Raw genomic sequence first — 21188 nt, 5'->3', positions numbered from 1 at the left:
GACCAAAGAGGACACCAATTTGCATGACTTTTTGCATATGAAAATTTATATGTATATGTATTAATTTTATATGTATTTAGAAAGTGTAACTATAGTTTAAATAACATTGTAAGACATTTCAGTGGAGAGTTAGTGGAGAGACTAACTAGTTCACCTGTGCACCTGCTCACTCTGCTGTCCAGGTGCTGTTCTCAGACCACCCTAGAAGAGTATGATATGAAACCTCACACTGGCACAGTCCCTGCCTTCCCTGCATCTCCCCAGGCTCTCAGAGACTCAGTCAGGAGCTATTTATGCACCAGCGTTTCAGCGTTCAGATATGAAGAGTTGCCAGGTATTGCTCTTGACTTGAGGTTCATTGCATCATTTTCAAAACTGATCTTTGGAAATCCAAATTCCTTGAGCCTTAGTGAGAAGTAAAATAAATCACCATGATTTGTATAATTATAAGAGAGCAGAAATCACTTCTGCAAACTTCTCTCTCTCTCTCTCTCTCTCTCTCCCCCCCCCCCTTCTGCCTCCATGGGCAGGTGCCCATTTGGAGAAAACATGTTTGCACCTTTCACCAGTGTAAGTCTATTTCATGAGTCAGCGAGGGAGCAGCTCAGCAAACGTTGACTGATATTAGCTAGTTAACTGTACATTTCATTTCATTTTTAAGGCAACTAACCATTTCTGAAGTTTTTTCTGCTGGGTTCATGAATAAATACACTCAATTGGACATTGGAGTTGATTTAGTTCTTTGGCCTACCTTGGGGGCAGTCTGACTCATGCCTGGACCACTTGGCATGCCCTAACCTGGTGATCAAGGAGTTAAAGAGGATCTTGGGGGGGGGGGAAGAGAAGAAAAATTATCCTTCTCCATGAATACAACCATTAAGTCTGGATTCCCATATCCAAGATACAGGAGTTACTAAAGGCATGGGTGGTGGCAAAATTCGACTGACCTTGAGGGAAAAGGCAAACTCTTGATGTACCAAATGTTACAATATGTCAATAAAATTAGTAAATGGATGAATTAATTTAGCACGGTCACAGACCAGCAAAATCAATATAAAACATATACAACACAGTTAAAACTAGTAGAGTAACAAAATACAACACATGAGATTCCTTCTCTCAAGAAAATAACCACACTTTGTCCTAGTTTGCAACGAAATCATAAGAAGCCTGGCAACCCTTCCAGTGGCACAAATAGACATGTTCCTTAACCAAATGGAGAGCAAAGTGGTGGAGGTATTTCTTGGGACAGCAGTTAATTTTGGGGAACTCAGCCTTCTCTGCATTCCCTATAGAAGTTGCAATATAAGAGAATATGTTCAACTGATCCTGTTACTCCAGCACTACAGAAACATATCTCTTCACTAGCCAGGATCTTACTAAATCATCAATTTAATAGTGCCAATGGCAGCACAGTAAAATGGGCAAGAGAGCAGATGCTCTTCTGTAGTTTTGAATGGATAATGTGTACAGATATGGAGCTGCAGTGATTCCATAGTTTTTAAATTATTACATTTAGCATAATGTAATGGACGCACACTTTATTTGCAGCAGTTCTCAGATGCTGTAGGTCTAAGTCTATTAGCCTTTGAACAACCAGACTTCTTTGAACAACAAGACTTCGAACAAGTCTTTGTTGTTCAAGTTCAAGACTTTGAACAAGACTTTGAACAACAAGCCTTCTCAAGCCCATCATTGCCCATGACTTCCGCAGAGAAGCATAACCTATGTAGGTTCTTCTCCATCGTTCTTAGCAGGCAACAGAGGAATCTGAAAGCAGTAAGGAGAGATAGCTATCAGGAACTGCTAGAAAGCATCAACGTAACCACCACTTGAAGGCATCGATCCATACCTTGCATTCAATTGGATACCCACTTCCAGATAGATTGCTGCGTTCCCCACACCAGAAGGGTTCCCCACACCACACTAACAAATCCAGACTGGACTCTTTCCATTTGGGAATTGAATCTCGAAATCCAAACAGGAATGCCATGAGTGAGTTGGGCCAAAGTCTTTGCTTTGTAAATCTGAATTGCAGAGGGGGTCAATTGACCATCTTGCATAAAGAAAAATCTTGAGATCAGCTGCTGGCTAAGGTTTGCAGAATCAATTGCCTGCCTACGTTGCTCAGACCAGAATCCGGTGCTCTGCATTTGTATGTCTCAGTATTTTATATGGGAGACTTGCTTGATGGTGTTACCATTTAAAGTCCATTTATATTGTTTACGAGCTTTTGAGAACACTAAAACTTCAGACTTGCTGTAATTGATGGTCAGGCTGTTCTCGGAGCAATAAAACACAAATGCAGACAATAAGCAATTGAACCCAATTCTGGAAAGTGACAGCAGTACAGCAACATCAGCATGGAAAAGTAGAGGTATTTTAGCATTGCACAGATTGGAAGTATGGGAATCAACATTACAAACATAAGAGGCCAAATCATTTCAAAATAAACTGAAAAGAAAAGGGGGCAAAATATGGCCCTTTCTTATGCCCCTTGTAACAGGGATTGGATTAGAAATTTGTCCCTGCTGCCCACATCTAAGTTGATTAGAAGTCTGATTATATAAGCATCCAATGAGGAACAGTAGGCACTTGTCCATAGAACTTGTATATAGTTTTGACTAGGGCTGCCTGTGCACAGACTCCCTGCTTTGCTTCAGATTCCACTTCGGACCTTCGGAAGGGGCCTCACTTTGTTTCAGATTGATTGAGACCACATCCACTTTGACCTACATCCGAATCATGAAGTGAGATACGGACGTCCCAATCACTCGTTTCTGGTGTTTTCCCATTGACTTGCATGGGAAAACACAAATGGCCATACCCTTTTCAGTTTTTAGGGTGTATACATGATATCTGGGGAGTGTTCAGAAAGAGAGAGAGAGAGAGAGAGAGAGAGAGAGAGAGAGAGAGAGAGAGAGAGACCTACCTTCCTCTGGTGTGTGGTCTGAATTCAGTCAGCTTGCTTTTCTACACCTCTGTCTCTGTCTCTCTGTCTCTCTGTCTCTCTCTCTCTCTCACACACACACACACACAAACACACACACATACACATAGCCCCCGTATTCACACAGGACACCAATGCCTTAAAGCAAATTTGGGTTCCAGCTCCTACAGAGGAGATGCAAGGAAAGGAAAGGTTCCTCCTGTGCAACCACTGGGTCATTACTGACCCCTAGAGGGACGCCGCTTGTGCTGGCATTTTCATGGCAGACTATAGCAAGGTGGTTTGTCATTGCCTTCCCCAGTCATGACTACCTTTCCCCCAGCAAGCTGGGTACTCATTTTACCAACCTTGGAAGGATGGAGGGCTGAGTCGACCTGAGCCGGCTACCTGAAAACCAGCTTCCGCTGGGATCGAACTCAGGTCGTGGGGAGAGTTTCAGTTGCAATACTGCTGCCTACCACCCTGCGCCACATGAGCAAACATTGCCATAATATGGCATACATGATGGGAGGCAGGGGGATCAATCCCATCACTACCCTGCTTCTCTGCTCTCTCTTCTACCTTCTGTGAAATCTGTGTCTTGTGATATCCCTGCTCGCCAGAACAGCCATTTTTTGAATGGGCACACCCCCTCATAGAAGCCATTTTGTGACAGCACCCACAACAATTTGGAACATTTCAAATATGCCCTGAAAAAGTTATAGGAAGACTGGACTAGCAAACTTCACAGCAGGACTCCACAGGTTCTGTATAATCATGCTAAACCTTTTCAATTCATAGTCACTATATTATTTTAGTACAATTTAATAGATTGGAAATCACATTCCTAAAGTGTTATGTACAGTGGCTAACAAACTGATAGAGCTTAAGGCTGCAATCCTATGCTGGCCTACATGGGAGTCAGCCCCACTGAACTCAATGACCAAGCCTTATTGAACTCAATGGGACATACTTCACATTAGACATGTATAGGATTGTGTGGGAAGAGATATTATCATAGAATCAGAGAAACATAGAATAGTAAGGTTGGAAGGGGCCCATAAGACCATCGAGTCCAACCCACTGTTTAATGCAGGTATCCCAATCAAAGCATCCCTGACAGATGGCTGTCCAGCCTCATCTTGAATGCCTCCAGTGTGGAAGAGCCTGCTATCTCCCTAGGTAATTGGTTCCATTGTCATATTGCTGTAACAGTCAGGAAGTTTTTCCTGATATTCAGCTGGAATCTGGCTTCCTGTAAATTGAGCCCATTATATCCTGCACTCTGGGATGATAGAGAAGAGATCCTGGCCTTCCTCTCTGTGACAACCTTTCAAGTACTTGAAGAGCGCTATCCTATCTCCCCTCAGTCTTCTCTTCTCAAGGCTAAACATCCCCAGTTCCTTCAATATCTTATCATGGGGCATTGTTTCGAGTCCCCTAATCATCTCTCCTACACATACACAGGCAAAGCAGAAGCCCCAGCACCCTCCACACCAGCCTAGGCAAACCACACCTCCATATGCTGTTGAGATTTGAGCTAGCATTGCTTGACAGAGAAAGAGATCTTGGGGTTGTGGTGAACAGCTTGATATAAATGTTGAGGCAGTGTGTGTCTGCTCTGACCAAGGAAGTTTCTCTGTTGTCCATAATCAGAAAAAAAGAGAACTGTTAATACAACAGCCAATATCATAATGTATTACTACAATCCTATGGTGGATACCAAACCTTAAAAAAGGAGATTTTAAACTTGGAAGAGGTGCAGCAAGGGGAAACTAAAGGGGCTGGAGTAACTCCTCTGGGAGTAAAAGTTCCAACATCTGGGACTGTTTTGCTTAGAATAACAGGTGTTTATAGGGAGAGAAGAGAGAGGTGTACAAAATTATGCATGATGTGGAGAAAACTGATAGGGAGAAACATTGTCCCATATCACTGGAAACCAGGGTCATGCCATGAAGCTGAATGCTGGGAGATTCAGGACAGATTAAAGGAACTACTTTTCCACACAGTGCACTGATTGCAATGGGACTACTTAAGTTGGAGTTCCAGAAGATGATGTCTTCGCTTTGTGACCTTCCCCTGTTTCCCCACCTCTTCTTCTGGGTTATTTTCTTACTTGAAAAATATACATTAAGGAAATAGATGCCTCTGGAGTATTACTGCTAGGAGTCTTCCACCTGGAAGCACCCTTAATCTGGATTCAAGCCCATTTCAAAAACTGAAAACTCACTGCTCCCTTTGAACTGTTTCAAACTTCCCTGTGCAGAGATGGCAGGGGGACAAAAGGAATAAGGGTGTGTCCTAAGGAAAATGATGTCCAGCCCGATGCCACCTTCTGGATTTCTCTGGAGAGATCAGAGATGGCAAAGTAGAATTCAGCCTACATCACTCACCCCCATCCATATACCTGTGGGATTTTGTAGATGTCCAAGATGGTTGAAGGTGTTTATGGCAGAGATGTGATGTGTGCAAAAAAATGCATGATGCAGAGGAAAAAATTGTCCCATATCACTGGAACTCAGAGTCATCCCATGAAGCTGAATGCTGGAAGATTCAGTACAAATTAAAGGAATTACTTTTTCACACAGTGTATAGTTATGTTCCCCTTCATGGATCACTGCCTTGTTGTGGCAAAGGGGCTTGCGTAACTCAGTGAAGCCATAAGCTATGCCATGCAGGAATACCAAGGAAAGCTATGGCAAACCTAGACAGCATAGTAAGAAGCAGAGACATCACCTTGCCGACAAAGGTCCATCTAATCAAAGCTATGGTTTTCCCAGTAGTACTATATGGCTGTGAGAACTGGACTCTAAGGAAGGCTGAGCGCCGAAGAATTGATGCTTTCGAACTGTGGTGCTGGAGAAGACTCATACGAGTCCCCTGGACTGCAAGGAGGTCCAATCAGTCCATCCTAAAGGAAATCAACCCTGAGTGCTCATTGGAAGGACAGATCCTGAAGCTGAAGCTCAAATATTTTGGCCACCTAATGTGAAGAGAAAACTCCCTGGAAAAGACCCTGATGCTGGGAAAGATTGAAGGCAAAAGGAGAAGGGGACGGCAGAGGATGAGATGGCTAGATAGCATCACGGATGCAATGAATATGAACTTGAGCACACTCCGGGAGAGAGCGGAGGACAGAAAGGCCTGGCGTGCTATGGTCCATGGGGTCACGAAGAGCTGAACACAACTTAACGACTGAACAACAATAGTTATGCTGCAGAAGTCGCTACTACAAGATGGGCAATAGCTTGGATGGCTTTAAAAGGGGATCAAACAAATTTAGTTTTAATTTTAAATTTTTAAATTTAGTTTTAAAAAGTTTAAATTTTTGTGAACCGCCCAGAGAGCTTCGGCTATTGGGCGGCATAGAAATGAAATAAATAAATAAAAAATTCATGGCAGAGAACCTATCAGTGGCTACTAATCAGGATGGCTAGTTATGACCTCCAGTAATGAGGCTAGGGATGTCAGAGAATTCTGCCACGAACAGAAATGGGATTGAATTCCCTTCAGTCCATGCCGTGGAATTCTCAGCAGAGTGGTGCCATGTGGTCCTGCGGAACCTGCGATCATGTGGTCTTTTATTGTTGTTCGCAAAGTCGCAAAGTTCATGTAAATAACTGTGCAATATAATTCGTAAATCGGAAGGATAGTATGTGAATGCGATTCATGCAATATTACGATAATAAATGTCTAGGTTTTTTTTTTAATGAACTGTACAGCTCCATTAAAAAGACAAGACTATAATCCTTCTAAAACAAATGATTGGTATACTATTCTCAATCTTTTTTTAAGGCCCTCTATTACTTGTCTGGTGAGGTGAGGTGAGCCATAGCAGAGAGACCCCTCCCACCCACCTCCTCATGCTCCAGATAGATGAGCTTAAAATGATCACATCTGCTTGTCTTGCTTGCTTATACAGGATTTACATTAAGGTGAATGCTCTTCCAAGCACATGGGGCAGCATTTGGTTTTTTTCCTTCTCCAGCAGGAGGGGGGGGACTCAGGGGAGAGGGGAAGAGAGGAGAGAGTTCTCCAACCATTTCTCCCACCAGTTGAGGCATCATGTGGCTTGCTGGAGGCGCTGCTGTTGCCTGCAGACAGACTGTGGGGACATGGAAGTTGTGTCGTCGTTGGTTCTATGGGACAGTTCAAACCCGTATTTCAGTCCATAAAGGTATGTTCTTTGATATATTTCAGATGAATAGGCCTTTATTATGTAGTGATTTGGGGGTGGCATAAGGCAGGGGAATGCCACAGTTACTTACGGGACTCCATCTTCCTTACAGGACTGCAGGACTCCAACTTCAAGCAGCCTGTATTTCAGTCTGTAAAGGTGGGTTCTTGCAATGTACATGTGCCTTTATTTTGGGAATTTGGGGTGGCACATTGCCAGGGAAGACTTCCAGCCTCCATTTCAGTCTGTAAAGGTGGGTTATTTCAATGTAAATGCTCCTTTATTTTGGGAATTTGGGGTGGGACATGGCCAGGGAACACTTCCATCCTGTATTTCAGTCTGTGCAAGGGGGTTCTTTCAATGGAGATCTAAATGTGCCTTTATCATGGGAATTTGGTGTGGAGTGTGGACATGGCTGGGGAAGGCTTCCAGCCTGCATTTCAGTCTGTAAAAGTGGGTTCTTTCAATGTAAACATGCCTTTATTTTGGAATTTTGGGTGGCACATTGCCAGGGAAGGGTTCCAGCCTGTATTTCAGTCTGTACAGGGGGATTCTTTCCATGGAAATCTAAATGTGCCTTTATTTTGGGAATTCAATTTGGCATGGCATACAGTGGGGGAAGGCTGTGTTCACTAGATGCAAAGTTAGGGAGTGGAATATGCTTCCCTAAAATACCCAGTTACTCTGGGTATTCATCCGAGGGCAGCAGTTTGGGGAAGGAATACTCTCTGAGGAAGTTAAGGGCACGGCACAATTTCCTTCATCAGAAGTGTGAGGAGGGCTATACAACCCTATCCTCTTCATTTTGCCATCTAATGGGCTTGGCACAGGCACCCCACCCCCTGAAGGGAAATTTCCCAATTTATAACATCTTTTCTCCTTTTCAACACAAATAAATGTGAAACAATTTTTTTCTTGACTATATCTGATTCTATGCTGTCTACATGTGTTCAGCTTTGCTATAGTGAAATATGTTCATGAGTAATTCTCACATGCATTTATTTATCCTGCCCACCACAGAGACACATGAACATGGAGGAAAAAAGAACCTGTAATCAAACCAGTACTCTAAAAATGTATGGACGTCAGAGAGTCAGCATGGAGGTTGCAGTTCAACGATATTTGGAGGAGGAGGAAGCCCAAGGTATGACCAGCACCAACAGATCAAGCATCAGTCCACCACCCTGAAAGCTCAAGAAGCTCACACTTCCAAATACTGCTACTGAAAGGGGCACAGCCAACCATATTTCTGGAGGAACAGGAATAATGTGCATACATGGAGAGCAGAAAGGTAGAAGTGTGTCCAAAGTAGATGAACCTGTTCCCACAGAGATTCAAGTGCAGCAGAATGACAGTCACAAAATCTATCTCATTTCAAAGGATGAATCTGGTAGGACTCAATCCTCCCACAGCAATGGCACAGTCTTTTCAGAGACTAAGCAGGGAGGACAATTTTGGAAAACTCTTGTGGAAGTTTTAAGTATATACCTTGTATTTGCACCTTTCGATGTATCTTTTTTCAGTGCTTTTAGTGCAGTAGTACCTTATATCTGCACCTTCTGGATTGCAATTTCAAGCTACATTTTATAAATTTGTATAGTGTTGTTGCATTGTTATTATCCATGTGTGAAAGGTGCATTTATCCTGAAATTCCACTTCTATTTGGATTCTTTACAGAAACAGCCACCACTCTCCCTGTATCAGAGAGCAAAAGTGAGACAGCAGAGGATGAACCAGGTCCAGAGCTACCATCTAATATTTACTTAGAGGGCAGTAGTAGAAATAAGTTGGAAAATAGGCCAGGAAGACTTATTTATGTGTGTGATTCAGACACTGATGACAATGATGAGCCTTTCAATACCATGGATGCTGAGACTGTGTCTGTGACCAAGCCTGCAGTGTTCTTCTGGCACAAACCCAAATCTTAGGAATGAAGATCCCATGCTCCTCAGAACCAGTCATCATCATTTCCAATGCCACCAAGACCATCCACAAGCAGAAATAAGTGGCGACGTACAGTTGCCAGTGCACTTCTTCTGAAACTGAAACTCCCATCCACCAATGAAAAGATGGTGGAAGAGTGACTTCTTATGTGTGGTGCTTCTTTCAACATGATGGAAATGATTGGTATGTTGTAATTTGCAGTGTTTGTCAAAGTTGTGTGTGCCTAGAAAAGGAAGGTGGCTGTGGACGAGTGGGCATGTTTGCCATGCAGCGACACATGGAGGTGCATCATCATCTTCTCATGCCAAGAGATAGTAAAGGCAAGTCACTCTCACCACAATCCAAAAAGACCATTACTGCCTTGTTTGCATCATCTGGCAAAGACCAAACGCAAAGTGGGTGAGAAGAACAGAGAAGGCAACCTAGTTCAGTGGCAGCTGCCAATGAAAAAATGCCTCATGCTAACACAGAAATTCCTTTCACACAGCGTCCAGGCAGCATGGTTGAATTGTGCCCTGACAGAGTACTTTGCTCGATGCATGCTGCCCTTCTCCATAGTGGAAGAGGAGGCCTTCCTGGATTTCATTAAACAATTGTGCCCTCGGTGGGAGGTCCCTTCTCATCACTACACTAGCGACATTGCCATTCCCGCCCTGGCTTCTGAAATCATAAGGGTTTGAAATGTGCAATTGCAGGAAGTGTGCATTTAACAAGTGACACAGAGACAAGCAATCAAATAAAGTCTTATCTGTGTGTCACTGTGCAATGGGTATCCATTAATGAGATCTGTAGACTGGCTCAACAAACATCAACTTTGACCCTTACAATTTTCTCCAGGACACACACAGAAGAAAACATTGCATAAAAAGTTGATGAAGTCATTCAAGCCTTGTTCATCCCACTAAACCTATCAGTAGGCTGCTTAGCTATAGATAATGCCTCCAACTACCTGAAAGTGGTCCGCATTGCGGGCCCAAACCACATTCAGTGCATTGTGCACTGTGTGAACCTTGTGATGCATTCAGGATTGAACACTGCTTCTCCTGAAATAAGCAAGCTACTTAAGGTGGCCCAATCTATTTGCACCCATTTCAGGCAGTCGTGATCATCAATGGAGGCAATAGGCGCCATCCAATGTAGCTGCGGTCTTCCCCAACACAAATTTATCTTGGATGTGTGTACACACTGGAACAGCACATTGTATATGCTAGAGAGACTCTGTGAGAAGAAAGCAGCTATAAATGATTATGATATAGAGAAACAACACTCTTCTAAATTGTATGTCAAACCAGAGCAGTTGGTGTTGATGAAAGACCTGGTTGACATATGAAAGGTATTTGATGAATACACAGCACTACTTAGTGCAGACAATTCTACACTAGGCCAAGTCCTACCTGTGCTGAAGATTATAGAGGGAGTACTGAGAAAATGCTGTACTGGGCTTTGTAAGCACAGGGGTACTGAAGATACTCAAGTCCCCAACCTTGCAGTTGGGCTTTCTAAATTCCTTCTAGAGGAGAATTGCACCAATGAACACATCCCTTTGACGAGGAGGGATATGAAATACATTGCTGCATCATTCCTTGAACCATGGTTCAGGGATAGCACAATGAAGGAGGTGCAGCAAAGCCAGGACCCTGATTTCCAAAGTCTTAAAACCTATATAACTGAGAAAATCATAGAGTGCTACAAGAAAGATGTACTGAATGAGGAGGAACTGGGTAAGAATGAGGCTAGGAGGACTACTACCTCCCCTGAAGATAATATCTGCAGCAGTAAGTTCACCAGCGCATACAGGAACATCGCATGAATTTTTGAAAAGTTCCATTGGCAGTGGAACTTGATGTAACTGTGCAGGAGAGCCATACCGAAAGACACAGCAAAGGATTTGGTTATGATGTGGCTAGGAAGGAACTGGAAGCTTACGTCCAAGACAGTTTCTCTGTGATGCACAGCAGACCAGAGAGTGATTCTTTCCTGTACTGGAAAACAAAATTTGGTGTTTGGCCAAATCTGACCAAAGTTGCCATTTACCATCTATCTTGTCCTCCCTTGAGTGTGTCCTCTGAAAGGCTGTTTTTAACCACCTGGAACATTGTCAGCAAGCAGCGAAGTAGACTAACATGTCTGTACCCCTGACTTTATAGGTTCTAACAGGAAATGGATTCCTAAGCAACACCTCCCTCCTCCTCCACCACCATCAGCTGCAACTGTCAGAGAATAGTCATCAAGTGACAAGGAGGAGCCCTTTGATGATGATATGGCTATTAATGTTACTCAAAGTTCTGAAGAGCAATGACTTGCATGCATGTGCCCATGTTCTGTTTCCATGTTTGCTATGTATGGCATGATAATGACTGTGTGTACTTGTGAGTGTGTATGGCCTCTTCAGTTCATGCACATTTAGAATTGGCAGACAACCAATTAAATGCTAAAAAGGAAAATCTGGAGAATAGGAATTCAGAGTTGGGCACCTCATCATTCGTGAGTGAAATCTGGTAGTGGGTGGCTCCAAGAAAACATATGGCTGAAATACAGTATTTGCTGTAGATGTGATTGCAGCGATGAGGTATTCTCCTGGCCTGTAAAAATTAAATGGGTCATTCTGATCACTTATCACATCCAATGGGCATTTTGTCTTCAGCAGCATCCCACAGGGAATGTGCAGCAACAGAAGAAGGAATAGCAGCAGCAGCAGCATGCTGGAAAAGGTGTCTACAGTCTCCTTCTGTTCCTCATGTGCACATGCATGCATATACATGTGTGTGACTGGTCTCAGGAACAACTAATTGGAAGCCAACCTCTTACCGATGAAGTAACTTGACTAATAAAGACTCTAGAGCAAAGTCTAGAGTTTGTCCGGATGTCCGGCTGTGGGCGGCCCCAGCCAGCGGCTCCATGGACTCACCACGGAGCGGAGCCAGCCAGGGAGGATTCCAGGGGGAGGGATGGATCGCCTCCCCACCACCACGGACGCCCCAGAACAGAGCCAGGTAAGGGATTCGTACATCCCTAAGGGCAAGTGTTGCTCTTGATTTGAGGATTCTTGCATTGTTTTCAAAACTGACCATTGGAAATCAAAATCCCTCAAGGTTTGATGAGCACTAGAATAAATAACCATGGTTTTTATAATTATAAGGCAGCAAAAATCACTCCTGCAACTTTGTTGACTCTCTGTATGGCTCCATTGACAGGTGCACAGCTGGAGAAAACCTTTTTCCATAACTCAGCAGTGTCACCCTATTTCATGGCTCAGTGATAGAGTAACTCAACAACGTTTGAATGACCTTAGGCATTTAATTTTATGATCTTTAAATCTCAAATGCAACCAACCATTTCTCATGGATGAAGATAATCAGTTGGACACTGGAGATGATTAGGTCTTTGGATTAGCTTGAGGGTGGTCTGCCTGAAACCTGGACCACTTGGCAGGCACTGGCTTGGTTTTTAAGGAGTTTAAAAGGGATCTAGGGAAACAGGACCTATACTTCTCTATAAACAGAAGCCATAAGTCTGGTTTCCATGTGTCCAGGATATAAAAGTTACTTATCACATGAGTGGTAGCAATGTTTTACTGACCATTAATGAAGAAACAAATTGCATGTGGAGGGCTTATTTGGTGGCCACCCCAGGAAGGTCTACCAATAACCATACAGAGAAAGTGTTGGGTTATAACCTGGCCATAACTTTATTGCTTACAGTGTAGAGTTTGATATGCTATGGGGCTGGATCCAATAATCGGCCAGTCTCCCTGCTGACTGATTTACATCCCAGCATGTGTGTTTGGTGGCTCTAAATGGGATGTTTTGGCCTGAGCATGGGGTTGACCATGCCATGGCATGGGCCCTTCACATGGTTCCCCCCTGCTCCCCTGGGAGTGGCACCAGCATGCCAGCCCTTGAACTGGGCTGGAGCCCTGTTGCCCACCCCCAGGGATGCTTTGACCTGGATCGAGCCCAATGCCGTCCACACTGAAGTTGTGACAACGATGCTTAAGAACTGACCTTTCATCCAACTTACATTGCTATGAGGAAGGTGAAAATCCCATTTCTTCTGCACTTAAAGGTGGACTTAAAAAAAATATTGTCTTAGGGATGTACGAAAGTAACTTACCTGTTCGCGGATGTGATTCGCGTTGGGGGGGAGGCGCTCCGTCCCTCCCCGCGGAAACCTCAATGGTGGGGGAGGCGATCCAGTCCTCCCCCCCGGAATCCTGCCCGGCTGGCCCCACTCCACGGCAGCTCCGCAGAGCAGCCGGCCAGGGCCATCCACAGCCGGAGTTCCGGCCGCGGACGGACTGCTGTGGACACAAATGGTGGCCGCTGTAGCGGCCGCCATTTGTGTCCAGCCAGGCTGCCATGATAGGCTACGTAAGTATTTATGTAGCCTATCACGGCAAGCCAAAAAAACAACAAAAATCCAGCATATGCAAATGATGGCGGCGGCTACAGCGGCCGCCATTTGCGTTCCCTATTTTTCGCCATTCTAGCCTATGTAAATATTTACGTAAGCTATTACGGCGAAAAAAGGGAACGCAAATAGCATAGTGGGCGTTATTTGCATTCCTTTTTTTTTCACCGTAATAGCCTACATAAATATTTACGTAGGATAAAACGGCAAAAAATAGGGAACGTAAATGGTGGCCGCTGTAGCCGCCGCCATTTGCGTACACTGTTTTTTTTTGGGGGGGTTAGCCGTGATAGGCTACGTAAATACTTATGTAGCCTATCACAGCTGCAAGGAAGGAAATGGCGGCTGCAGCAGCCCGTCCGCGGCCGGCCAGGAGACCAGCCTCCAGAGCCGCCAGAGCCACTGCCACTGAAGCCGCTGCATTCGCTCCAGGTAAGTTCCGTCCTGGGGGGATTCCATGGGGGGGGCAGAGGGCAGGAGACCGTTCCACCACGGATTCCGGGGGGCCGGACTGGAATCCGTGGTGGAATTCTCCGCCTTCCCTAATTTGTCTAAGCTGCAGAAATTGGTTCTGTCACAGTTATGTGTGGAAGAAGGGCTACAAAAATCCATAAATTTCACAGTTATAGTTTTAAAATTAAAGCATGCAAACCTGGTCCACTGACACCACAAATCCAGTAACATCATTTCATAGTAGGCTTGTGCATTTGGTTTGGATGAATCCGGAACCAACTCTGGCTGCTTCTGAGCTATTTGTGGCTCTGCCAAATTGAAGCAGGTGTCCTCTGAGGCATCCAAAATCTAACTGGCCTCAAAACTTGGGGAAGCCTCGAAATTCCCAGAAAACTCTCATGGACCCAGACCATCTCTTTGAAACTGTAGCATTTCCCCAAGTTCTCCATATCAGCAGAGGGGCAAGGAAGAGGGGGATCTGTAGTTACGTGACTGACATATCAAGCTTCCAATCAAGGAATAACTAGGGATAGTGCAGGAGTCTGAAAAAAGTGTTGGAGTCTGACGGACTCCCCCCCCCCCAGTCTGGCCTCCTGGACCCTGCTTGCCAAGCCCTGGGGTACTGATGTGCATGTCCCTTGAGCACCCTGGAGCTTGGTGTCCAGCTGGGGGTGGCCAGGGTGAGAGCGCTGGGGGCTGGCCAAGCCAGGACCCCTCCTGCCTCCGCCAGCTGTCAAGGAAGCCTTTGAGAATCAGTGTGGGGAGGAAGGGCATTGGCAGCACCCAGCTCCAAGGGGAGGCCAGGGCAAGGGGGGTATATATGCCAAGGACTCCAACAGACAAGTGCTTGTCTGCATAAAGCACAAGGACTTAACTGCTGGAGTCCTTGGCACAGACAGGAGCAGCAGCTTGCATGGCTCATTGGGCAGGTGGTATAAGCAGGGAGGCTCACTGAACAAGTCTGGGCCGTGTGCATTGTGGGGGGGCAGCTCATCACACTCTCTGGTACACTGGACAGACATGGCTCCATACATCCATAGGGATAACAATTTCAGGGGGCCTTCTTTTTTATATTACTAGAAGTATGTATATAGTTGGAAGGGACATCGACAAACATGTAATCAAACTCCCTACTAAATGCAAAGGAGATGCCAGCAAACCTCCAGCAAAGGAGATACACCACTTCCCAAGAACCGTGTTCAATTGCTGAACAACTACAACCTTCCCTTTTCCAAGCACCAGCTAAAATTCCCACTCTCTCCTGAACAGCACTTATTAACCAGGTCAAGATACCTGTTTTGCATCGTTTACATGCATGCACAATTGTGCTCTGATTCTTCTGCTGCCTCTGTTGCCATGTCAGTCTTTGAGCTGGAGAGGAAGCTGCAATTCCCAGATGTATCCAGCTTCTGGCACACACAAAGGCCAACACAGGACCAAGCAGACATAAAATCTCCTTGATTTTCAAACTCTGCCCTTCACTAATACAGAAGGTGATGTGGGCCACATCCTCTACAGACCTAACACACACACTCTAAATCAGGCTTCCCTATCCTGGTGCCCCCAAGATGTGCTAGACAATTTCCAGCATCACCCAGCCAGACATTTCTTAGAAGAGATTGTTTCTTTTTGCAATGCATTTGCAAGGAAGAGAGATTTGTTGGAATAGCATACAAATAAAGTTCACTCCCAAGGCAGGTACATTAGTTTTTATTATTGCCATGCAATGCTATAAAAAATAAGTGTACTTAAATCAGATGCCATCTTTAAATTTCATCATTAGATGCTCCTTTTTATTCAGATCCGGCCTCAATAAAATAATGTAGCATTTGGGGATGAAGATGCAACACAGTAACCCCAAACTGGAGGCCAAGATGGAGAAGACCTGCACAGCCACCATGTACTTCCCTTTGGTGCTCAGGTAGGTTGGCACAAAGGACACCCAAACACTGCAAAACACCAACATGCTGAAGGTGATCAGCTTGGCTTCGTTGAATGCACCAGGCAGCTTTCTGGCTAGGAAAGCCACAGTGAAACAGATGGCAGCCAGGAAGCCCATGTAGCCAAGTGTGATATAAAATATGATGACAGACCCTTCATTGCATTGCAAGATGATCTGCCCAGGTTGAGAGTGCATGTCAGAGTCTGGAAATGGAGGAGAAATTCCCAGCCAGAGAATACAGATGCTCATTTGAACGCTGGAAGAAGAAATGACAATGGAGTTCGCCATACTCTTCCCCAGCCATTTCTGCATCCTGTTTTCTGGCTTTGTTGCCAGAAATGCCACCACTACCAGGATCGTTTTTGCCAACAAACAAGAGACGGCAATGGAGAAGATGATGCTGAAGGCAGTTTGGCGGAGAAGGCAGGTGACCTTCTGGGGCCGACCAATGAATAGGAAGGAGGACAAGAAGGAAAGCAGGAGGGAGACGAGGAGCATGTAGGTGAGGTCACGGTTGTTGGCTTTGACTACCGCAGTTTCTCGATATTTAATGAAGATTCCTAACAGTAGACCAGTGGTTAGGGATAAGAAAAGGGAAAAGAAAGCTAGGATGATCCCCAAAGGTTCTTTATAGGAGAGGAAGTTTAGAACCTTAGGAACACATAGATATCGTTCTCTGTTTGGATGCTGTTCATCAGGACACTTGTTGCAAAGGCCAGCATCTGGGGGAGAAAAAATAAAAAGACCAGTTGCATCACCTTATAATGGTGATGCCTTGAAAATGATTTGGGCTACAGTTCCCTGGGTTCCTGAGCATTGGTCATCATGGCTCAGTCTGCTGAAGTTGAACTTCAGTACATCTGACGGGAGATACGTGCTGGAAACCTGCTGCAATCTATCATAGTCTGTGGCCTGTTACATTCTCTAAACCCGAGGAGGACAGAAAATACATCTCCTAATATTTTGGACCTTGAGTCCAGCATTTCTTTCCATTGGCCATGCTTGTGGGGGATTCTGGAAGTTGAAGTCCCAAATAATTAGAGATCAAATTTCTGCCCACCCTTGCTCTGAAGGATATGCTAGCGGGTGTAAGCATAGATGCCATGAGAGGAAGATGAGACAAGGATGGGGGACAGAGCAAAAAAACTATCCACATAAATTAGGGATGAGAAGAGGCCAGATTTCAGAATTCCATGCCGCAATATGAGGTGGTGGCCTGTAATTCTGAAGAAGGATTAGATACATTCATGGAGGCTAGCTCTGTTGCTATCTTGTGCTCATGGTGGTACTTAAGAGATCAACTGAACCTCTACCACCCCGGTTAGTTGCTGCGCTAATCAGGACATACTGTTGGGGCCAAACTGTCAGGAGCGCTCTGGTGGCTTCTCCCAGTACATTCCAATTGCCAACTTAAGACACAGACGAAAGGATTTCTATTCAAAGCTTTAATCCTTTTACAACTTAATTATTCTTTCAGATGCTAATCAGCAGCAGCTAAGCAAGAAACAGCAGGGTAGCCTAAGTTTCAAGTAGTCAGTTTATCCCCATTTGAAAGGGAGTCAATTGAAGACCCTGAACTTATGGGCTAGGGAGAGATCCTCCTTCTTTCCCTTGGGTCCATGGGAGGTGGCCGTTGCTTGCGTGCCAAACGGGTGCTATGCCTCCTTTCCACGCCCTCCATCGCTCGTCGCTCTTTGCATCTGCGTCGAGCGTCTAAGAAGCCCCCCTCCCACATTCCCTCACTGCCAGGGTCACTATCTATCTCTGGAATGCTGGCAGAAGGAATCTCTGCCAGGTGCTGAGCCTGTGAGGGATGAGCTGGCCCCTCTCCCATGGATAGCTGTTCCTCCTCAGAATCCGAACTGCTCTGAGGCTCTCTGGGCTCAGTTTCCACCCTGACACAAACTGCACCCAACACTGTCTTTAAATGTGGGTCTGTGTGTCCATTGAAGTGTAAAGCAAGTAGTAGATGGGAGACTAAAAGTGTCACAAAAGCACACAAGGGGAGCACAAGTGGATCATGTTGAAGAGTCCACCGACTGGCTGCTTTCCTTCCTGTACCCCATTGCTTCAGGACATTTCTTTCAACTCTCTTTGTGAAATTAGTTCATGAATCCACTAATAGTTCACTATACAAACAGCCAGAAAGGAACCTGCGCCAAAAACAACCCTTCCCAGAATATGCCAATGTGTGTGAACCTATTCCAAAAAAGCAGCTCTTTGCTCTAGAGTCACCTACCTTCCTGAGCGGAGATTGTTCCTTCTGAGCATGGGGCACAAGCATAGCAACAAATGGGCTCTCCTTCCTTAATCAACTTGGCATATCCACGCTGGCAACTTGCAGTACATCGAGAAATACACACAGTCTATCCATTGAGAGAAGAAACATCCAAGAAAATCAGTTAGTCTGAAGTTTTATTTAAATCAGTGGAAATTAGTTAAACACTTGGAAATGGCATAACAGGGAAACTTTATTTAGCCCGACACCTAATTTTCTCACTCTGTCACCAAATACACTTTCTTGGTGGCTGTACTTGTGATACTAGAAGAACGAGAGAGGCTGTCTTCTATCTGGTGCTTGACAGGAACAATTTAGGAGGGCTTTGCATAGACTCCTGGCTTTGCTTTGGATGCTGCTTTGGAAATTCAGAAGATGTCCTGCTTTGTTTTGAACCGATTTGGACCCAATACGTTTTATTTCAGATTTGGATCCAAAGCGAGATTTGGATATCCAAATTATTTGGATTTGATGTCCCACTGACTTGCATTGGAAAAGAGAAACAGCCATCGCTTTTTCAGTTTACATCATAAATACATGAAATTTGGAGACCTGGCAGCCCCCATGGAGTTGAGCCCAGGTGCCTAATTCCAGACAGTGTGGCCCAGCAGTGTTTGTGCTAGGCACAGGTAAAAAATGCTGTTCTCAGAAACTCAAACCAAATATCATACAGGGATCATCAGAGAAGTGAGGTATGTAAGCAGTGATTGAGAGGACACCACTATCCCTAATCTCTGGTGTAGGTTTCTTTGAAGTGCAAATTACTCCTCTCCCCTTTTACTTCACAGTGGATGACCTCAGGCTTTCTTTGGTTGAATGGAATACACCTTACATACCTTACCTGGGAAAACAGGAGTAGTTTTTGTGCTAAATTGTGTTTTTTTAACACAAATTCTCAAAGCAAAGGGCTATAACTTTTCACTGGTTGCACAGAAATACTTGAAAATCTGGGCAATGGGCAGCCCCCATGCCAAGACCCCAAATATGCATCATATTGGGCTTGTTTTGCCACAGAGTGCAGTATTAATTTTAAATAATATATGTTAATTCCTGTAGTGTTTTGCCCACTATATTTTGAAATGTGGACTTGTGTGTAGTTCTTTACCACTTGCTTGACCACAACGCAAGCACGCATGCACACACACACACACACGGGGAGGGGGGAGTACGGTACACTATTTATAATCCTAGTAGAAGAGAAAAGGGGTTTTCTTTTCTTTTTTTCTTTTTTACAAAAAAAATACAAAGTTCAAATATGGGAAGGGAATTAATACAGGTATTGAGAAGGGTGTGTGTGTCTGGGGGGTGGGGTGGGGGAGCTAAGAACAAGGAAAGGCAAGATCGATCTATCTATCTATCTATCATCTATCTATCATCTATCTATCTAGTGTTTTTATAAAGGAGAAAGAAAGAAAGAAAGGAAGGAAGGAAGGAAGGAAGGAAGGAAGGAAGGAAGGAAGGAAGGGAAAACTACTAAGAAATATTTGAATTGAGAAGGTGGGGGGAGCCAAAGAAGAAGTCAAGGTGAGGAAACTAATGTACTGTTTAGATTTTATTTATTTATTTAGTATAAAGAATCTAGATGGAAGGAAGGAAGGAAGGAAGGAAGGAAGGAAGGAAGGAAGCAAAAACTAATAAGAATGGTTGAACTGAGAGGGGGGTGGGGAGCCAAAGAACAAGGCAAATAAAGGAGGAAGCAAACTCCTTTTAAGTGTTTTTTTGTTTTGTTTTTTAATAAAGAATCTAGGAAAGAAAGAAAGAAAGAAAGAAAGAAAGAAAGAAAGAAAGAGAGAGAGAGAGAGGAAGGAAGGAAGGAAGGAAGGAAGGAAGGAAGGGAATAGTTGAATTGAGAAGGGCTGGGAGTGAAGGAAGAAGAACAACAAAACTGCAGTACAACACACACATACACACCACACAGATCTATCCAACTTTCTCTGTAGCCAACTCTAACCAGCTCTCTCTCACACAATAAAATGAACGCAGGCTGATCTCCAATATATACAGTATTCCCTTGCCCCCTCCTCCACCACTGTCACTTATTGGACACTGCTGGATTAGGTTCAATCCTATTTTGGCAGCTAGAGTTGCCATTCACTAAAGCTCACCATTTTCCCCCCTCCCTCCTCCTCCTTGCCCCCTCCCTGACCTTTTACAAGTTGATACATTTAGAGACAGGCTACCTGGGCTTCAGAATGGCTTCAAAATATCTCTGAATCTCTGAGGCAGACCGAGGTGCTTTGTCAGTGACCTGCTTCACTTCGGCGTACCTCGGTGCTGTTCTGATCCACTTCGGATCTCAATGAGGCACACCCGAATCGATTGACCTGGGGATTCAGACTCGGCACCGAAGCAATGCACAGCTGTTAGAAAAAGGAGACTCCATAACCATTGGCGTCTCAAGTTACGTAAGAGCCCGAGTGGCGGGAAAATATAGGCGGAGCAAAAAGGGAATCATACTGACGCACTCATGACTAACGGCTTGGTAAGCTGATAGTGACTGTTTATTGGATATTAACTTAGTGAGCCGATGTACTAACTGTTTCATTGGTTACTGGTGAGAACAATAGAAGCGATATGATATAAAAGGCTTTTGCACACGTGTCTCGGGGTCCAGACTGCTCTGCACCCGTTTTGCAAAACGTTCAATAAAATAGTGTTGGATCCACTGCTGCCTGCCTGGCATTCTTTTCTTCTAAACCGAAAGCAAGGACTTTTTATCTAACAATTTGGTGCCGTGACTCGGATCCTGCTTCGGGGCGCGTCCCCTTCGCGCTGAGCCGAGGGGCCGCGGAGGAGAAGTGGCCACAGGCGGTTGTTTTATACTGCCTTCTCCGACGCGGCCCCTCGGCTCAGCGCGAAGTGCCTCGACGGTGGCGGCAGAAGTGCCTGGGGACCAACGCCAGAGGAAGAGGGAGACGTGATCACTCCTTTTAGGCACCGGCAGTGGATCAATAAAGCAGCTGGACGCAGCTGCGGGCGGGACAGAAGAGGCTTTTGGGGTAAGTGAAACAGCTTACATCAGGGGATAAACGCGGGACGGTGGTGTGTTTGTGAT

The 21188-nt window shown here is 44.8% G+C and overlaps 1 protein-coding gene across 1 annotated transcript in view; it reads right to left on the bottom strand.

Moving 5' to 3' along the window:
* LOC146355507 (vomeronasal type-2 receptor 26-like) overlaps window positions 1-20540 on the bottom strand; it is a 103613-nt gene extending 83073 nt beyond the window's left edge. The window contains exons 1-2 of the mRNA XM_084840966.1: window positions 20314-20540; window positions 18095-18221 (exon numbers count right to left, since the gene is read on the bottom strand). Of these exons, the coding sequence (XP_084697092.1) occupies window positions 18095-18126 (32 nt within the window). The 5' untranslated portion in view covers window positions 18127-18221; window positions 20314-20540. The remainder of the gene's footprint in view (window positions 1-18094; window positions 18222-20313) is intronic.
* Window positions 20541-21188: the final 648 nt, after the last annotated feature.

This window comes from Heloderma suspectum, chromosome 2 (assembly GCF_057233095.1).
Source record: "Heloderma suspectum isolate Gila_16-S chromosome 2, 16-S_ref, whole genome shotgun sequence".
NCBI classification, from domain to species: Eukaryota; Metazoa; Chordata; class Lepidosauria; order Squamata; family Helodermatidae; genus Heloderma; species Heloderma suspectum.
This window is presented reverse-complemented; position numbering and strand designations above follow the sequence as displayed.